The sequence below is a fragment of the Thamnophis sirtalis genome, unplaced genomic scaffold (genome assembly GCF_051295495.1).
Source record: "Thamnophis sirtalis isolate CommonGarterSnake01/CBP01778 unplaced genomic scaffold, rThaSir2_p1.2 scaffold_1, whole genome shotgun sequence".
Lineage (NCBI taxonomy): Eukaryota > Metazoa > Chordata > Lepidosauria > Squamata > Natricidae > Thamnophis > Thamnophis sirtalis.
Window position 1 is genome coordinate 150,495,640 of NW_028261381.1, and position 6,000 is coordinate 150,501,639.

At 35.1% G+C, this 6,000-nt stretch overlaps 1 protein-coding gene across 1 annotated transcript in view; it reads left to right on the forward strand.

The window, feature by feature from the left end:
* The window catches only part of CUNH14orf39 (chromosome unknown C14orf39 homolog), a 30,649-nt gene extending 27,592 nt beyond the window's left edge, over positions 1–3,057 (forward strand). Inside the window, exons 16-19 of the mRNA XM_087704777.1 lie at positions 284–450; positions 562–700; positions 2,435–2,492; positions 2,788–3,057. Of these exons, the coding sequence (XP_087560903.1) occupies positions 284–450; positions 562–700; positions 2,435–2,492; positions 2,788–2,978 (555 nt within the window). The 3' untranslated portion in view covers positions 2,979–3,057. The remainder of the gene's footprint in view (positions 1–283; positions 451–561; positions 701–2,434; positions 2,493–2,787) is intronic.
* The last annotated feature ends 2,943 nt before the right edge of the window (positions 3,058–6,000 follow it).

The following is a 6,000-nucleotide window of genomic DNA, read 5'->3' on the forward strand; positions in this document are numbered from 1 at the left end:
GTTAATTGATTTGATGGTTGCTACTTTAAATTTCTTGCATTGTACTTTTTGGGAAAGCAGTTGGTTGAGAAAAATGATCTTCATGTAACATACCTGCATAGGAGACTAATAGCTTCAAATCTATGTAAATTTCTCTCTAAAGAAGCACTTCAGTTCTTATTCCATCATTTATGTACTGATTTTACAAATTTGGATATGCTTTGGATGGTGAGATGGGAGGCATATAAATTAAATATATACATTTATAAAATAAATAAATAAATTTAAATCTTTCAATTTTCAGACAGAAATTTCTACTAAACCTGGATGTTATTCTTCAACAAGAGATGCAGATGCTGTATCAGTTCCAGGGCTAATAACTCCAGACCCTAACATATTTCCAAAAACTCCAGACCCTAACATATTTCCAAAAACCCCTGACTCTTGTGAGATGAGAACTTCATTTGAACTGTAAGCATTGTTAATTCAAAGTTTACTACTGCATCAAACTTTGCCTTTCTTCAGGATCTTTCTGATTTTAACTTCCACTTAATATTCATATCTTCTTTTTCATTGTACTAGATTTCCACCAGAAAGTGAAGGATTGCTGTCCAAGTCACCTGCTTTTTCTTTTCTTGCTGGGTTTACCTCAAAGTCACAGTCACCTGGATTTAATTTTTTTGATTCTTCTGCATTTGGAAGTGAGAGTTCATTAGAGCAGGTATTTTTTAGGGTGATTAACCTATTCACTGGTGTTTTGGTTAAAGTTTTTGGCTAGAATTGACAAGATTCAGATTGAAATCCCAACTTCTTGTATAAAAGAAGGAAGACTAATCATGATCAATACCTAGAATTATATGGAAGAAAGCCAACAAAGAGGTGCTAAAGCAGGGGTGTCAAACTTGCGGTGTCATGTTGGCATCACATGATGTATCGGGACTTTTTTCTCTTTCGCTAAACTGGGCATGAGCATGGCCAGCACATGAAGCATCCTGCCTACCGGCCACGCGTTTGACAGCCCTGTGCTAAAGCCAAGGAAATGAGAGCAAAAGGCCTGGTTGATGCACACAGCAATAGCAATAGTTAGCAATAGTTAGACTTATATACCGCTTCATAGGGCTTTCAGCCCTCTCTAAGCGGTTTACAGAGTCAGCATATCGCCCCCAACAACAATCCGGGTCCTCATTTTACCCACCTCGGAAGGATGGAAGGCTGAGTCAACCTTGAGCCTGGTGGGATTTGAACAGCCGAACTGCTGAACTGCAGTCAGCTGAAGTAGCCTGCAGTGCTGCATTTAACCACTGCGTTACCTTGGCTCACAGACCATGACCTGGCTTCACTCTTGCCACTGCCGTTCCCTCCTGCCCCAGTTAAGGTCACCATTTCACAATGCTCCTTATTGGATGGTACATTATCATTTTTATATTTGATTCGTTAGCATTATTGTTTTATGCTATGTTTATGTCTTTCATTTGATTTTATTTATATCCTGTTATTCTGTTCTGTTCAATGTGCAGTTGCAAGGATTCCACTCACTTTGTTGAGAAACTCAATAAACTCAGTTCTGATGATAGATTAATTAGTTTTGATGTGGTCTCATTCTTCACCAAAAATCAAGGAGAACACATCAAAACTAATCAATTTATCAGCAGAATTCAAGAAGACATTGCTACATGTTAAGAGAGTATTTCCTGAAGATACCATTAAAATCCTCCATCATTGCCTCATGTCCAGCTACCTACAATATAACAATGAATTTTATGAGAAAAATGAGGGAGTTGCTATGGGGAAGAACCAACCTGGTTCTGGTATTTTAATTCCACTTTTGTGATCTGGAGTCCTGGTAAAGAAGTCAAAAATCCCTAAAACATTTGAATAGCCTTCTGTAGAGTGCACTATTGATCAGGATCAGGTGAGGGGCAGATTGTCATGGAGGAAGTCTATATATGTGGTTATTAAGAGTCAACAGTAATTTGATGGAATTGATTGATCGATCAATCAATCAATCAATCAATCAATAGTTTAGGAAAAATATAAGAAAACAAGGGATAGGATGGAAATGTAAATAATTATTCCTGGTGCATAGAACATGTTTGGAAAGAAATTAGAGTATGAGGCCACTAATTAGGTTGAATAATTCAGGTCAGACAAAATAACCCCACATAATTAACTACGGATTTGCTTCCACAAGCTGTGCTGATCGTCTTTAATTTGTTAGAGAGGTATTAAACACGTTTAAAAATGATAAGTTCTGTTACAGAGATTCTCTGACTGATGCTGTGACCACCACCCCCGCGCCCCCCCGATGAATAAAGCTAATGAGTTCTTCTTTGGTATTATTGAGAGCGTCAATGGCCAGTTTAGCACTGGCTATGCTCTTATCTCATTTCTTATCCTATTTGCCCAGACATATACCTAATGTGCCATTTTCTAATGAATTCACTTGGTCTTTTAGCCAGGTGAAAGCTGTTCTGCTGGAAATATAAATCCAATTTCTCCGCACAAAGATATTGGTAAGTTTTCATGGTAGAAATATATTGCGACTATTGTTTATTCATAAATTACTTAAAAGCATTTATATTGAGAGCCAGACTATGACTTTATCTTTTAAACAAAAATATTTTAAAAAGAGCTCCATCCATGAGCTAATGCCATCTCCCCTCAATTTATAATATTTCTGGAGAGTCTAATGTATTGTAATTGGAATACTCTTTTGCTTTTTGTTTTAATAATGGCTTATAATCAATATTAATATGTTATTGATATATGCTGTATCAAATATTAATTCAGAGTATTATTCTGTTCAAGGAGATTTCTTTGGGAAAATGGATAACGAAGATTCATTTACATTTGCATTTCCAACACTTCCTTCTGCTCAGGTTTTTCAAGATGGGAAAGAAGGCTTTAATTTTCCCTTTGCTTTTGGATCATCTGAGCAATCCACTCTAAAAGGTTTTCAATCTGCCTCAGAAAACAGAAAGCCATTTTCACTTTTCTGAATTTATCCTTAGCTGTGTTGTAATGTTTTACATAAAAGAAGAAAAAAATAATAGAAAAAAGAGAATGTAAATATTTTTATCTATGGTGAGCTCTATTTGTTAGATTACTTTTCAGTTTTTAAATAGCTCTTTGTTAAAAGTTAAAGGGGTGTGTTCTATTTGTTTAAGTGTGTAATGCATTTTATTGTATGGCAGGTAAGCTTCTAAATCTAAATTTACACACTAGCCCTTTCAACAGGTTTGCTGATGTTGACAAAATAATGTAATGTTTGTTTCTGTAATGACACCAGAAATATAAAAGCAGTTTTGGTAAAGTTTTTATAGTTAATAATGGCACAGTTGTTTCCCTTTGTTCTATTGCTATATATGAGATTATATTGTCACATTGTTATATATTTTACATATAAGCAAAATATTGTTTTCAACATTTTAAAACATGAATTCCTAGAAAATGTTATAGTATAAAACAATTTAAGTTGAAATAAAGTTTACATTGCCATATTAAAACTTCACATTTCTTCACATCCGGAAAGAAAGGGCATTAAAATCACTTCTATGAACTGGTCTATTTTCAAGACAACAAAATATGATCCAATTAGCTAACAGATTACTGAACAAAGAAATAAACATATTTCTTTAATACTGCATTTATTTTAATTAGCTTATCTTCCAATCAAAGGTGTTAGAGGGAGAGGCAAAATAAAACACAAAATCTGTATTGGAATATTGTAATACAAACTCTGCCCCTTATGCACTGGCATGTAATTTTACAATGCTAGTGAAAATGGGTGATGTGAAAATGAGTTGTACTTATATACCATAATGACCTTTTCAGATTTTGGGGTCATTGTGATTAGGACCAAATAGAATAGAATAGAATAGAATAGCATAGAATAGAATAGAATAGAATTCTTTATTTGCCAAGCGTGACTAGGCACATAAGGAATTTGCTTCCGGTGTGTAAGCTCTTGAGGTACATATACAACAATAGTGATAAGCAACAAAATTATGGTCATAAGGAGATAGGAAATAGGGAAGATGAGAATAATGATGGCAATAGTGCCTTTTTAGATAGTTTGACAGTGTTGTGGGAATTAGTTGTTTAGCAGAGTGATGGTATGTGGGGAAAAACTGTCCTTGTGTCTAGTAGTCCTGATGTACAGTGTCCTATGGCGTCATTTTGAGGGTACAATTTGAAACAATTTATGTCTAGAATGTGAGGAGTCTGTAAATATTTTCACAGCCCTCTTTTTGACTCGTACAGTATACAGGTCCCTGATGGAAGGCCGGTTTGTAGCAATTGTTTTTTCTGCAGTTCTAATTATCCATTGAAGTCTGGGTCTGTCTTGTTTGGTTGCAGAGCCAAATGAGACAGTTATAGAGGTGCAGATGACAGACTCAATAATTCTTCTGTAGAACTGAATCAGCAGCTCCTTGGGCAGTTTGAGCTTTCTGACTTCGCGCAGGAAGAACATTCTTTGTTGTGCTTTTTTGATGACGTATTTAATGTCTGTGCTCCCAATTTTTAGCACTGGCATTAGTTCCTAATGGTTGTCTGAAGACAAATAACTGGCTGCAATTTCATACCAAAGTGACAAACACAAATCATACTTTCATTCCTATTATGTTTTCTTAATGGTTTAACTTTACAAAAAATCTCCTGGACCAATTTTTTCTGACAGTCCACTTGCTTCACAAAACCAGGTAGACAGCAAAGCTCTAGAAACTATCCGTAATTTTTGATTTTTAAATGCTGCTGAAAGATAAGCATTAACTAGACATAATAGCGTGCAAAGTGCATTTGCAACCAAATCTTAATAACCTAAGCAAGCCAACATTGTAACAGTAATCTTTACAGGATTACAAGTTCAACAGCATTAGCAATGTGTTTCCATTGCCAGTCTGCAAAGCACAGCAAAAGACACAAGTAACCCACTCATCCAGCCATGTAAACTCTATGTTCCCCATAGTGAAGATTAAAAAAAAAAAAGACTTGTCAGGCAGATTTGGTATTTAAGCATCTGCTATCAGTTTTCTTCGTTTAGTCCTGTGCTTATAATTTCCTTTCAATGTTCCACTCCTACCAGTTTGAAAAAAGTCCCTATCAAAAGCCACAGGAAAAGGGCCATTTCTAGGTCAAAATATTTTTCACATCCTTAAGGGAAGAAAGCTTTCTCAGGGATTTCCACTGTCATATTTCTAGATATTCAATATGTGACAGAGTAAAGTATATATAAACCAAATCTGTGAGACTACACTGAGTAAGTGACAGCCCCAGTGTGACCTTATCTGGAGTTGGAAATTGAAGCCGCAACAAGATTGTTTAGAACTTGAATGAAAGACATCCAGGAAATAAAAGAGCTGTAAATCAAGAAGGCAAAAACAACCCCTTCTATACTGTTACTATAAAAAGTACAAATATGCATTCACAATGTATTCTATTTAGAGGACTAGCACAAATGTCAAAACTCCATGAATGAACATTGAAATTACAACTTCTATTAAAATTTCTGTTTATTTCAAATATATAATCAATCTTAGATGAATTCTTTTCACTTTTTCTACTAGGAAAGAATGCTTTCTGGTTACAGAGTTGTAGTTCTTCCTGATCTTTTGGAATCTGCTGAAATCCAGTTTGATAGTGCCACTAATAATGATTCTAGATTTTCTACCAAATTTTAATCAGCATGAGAGCCACTTAAAGAAAAAAAAGCAGTGAAAGGAAAATGAATAAATAAGGCTTTACAGTTTATTATTTATTATAATGTCAAATAGATAATCTTGTCTGAACATGACTATCGCAGTAGATTATGGTCTCTAAAATTTGTAAGTCCCAAATGATTTATGAAGAAACACCCAGAAATCCAAAATCTGGCTGTGCGGTTGGTTCAATTGCTTCTCCACTCTCAACACAGGTATTATTTCTGACACAAAATCAATATTCTGTCAGCTCATCCATCCACATACTTCCACTAATCATCAGCAAATAACAGCTAGGCCTCATGGATAATGAGGGAGACAT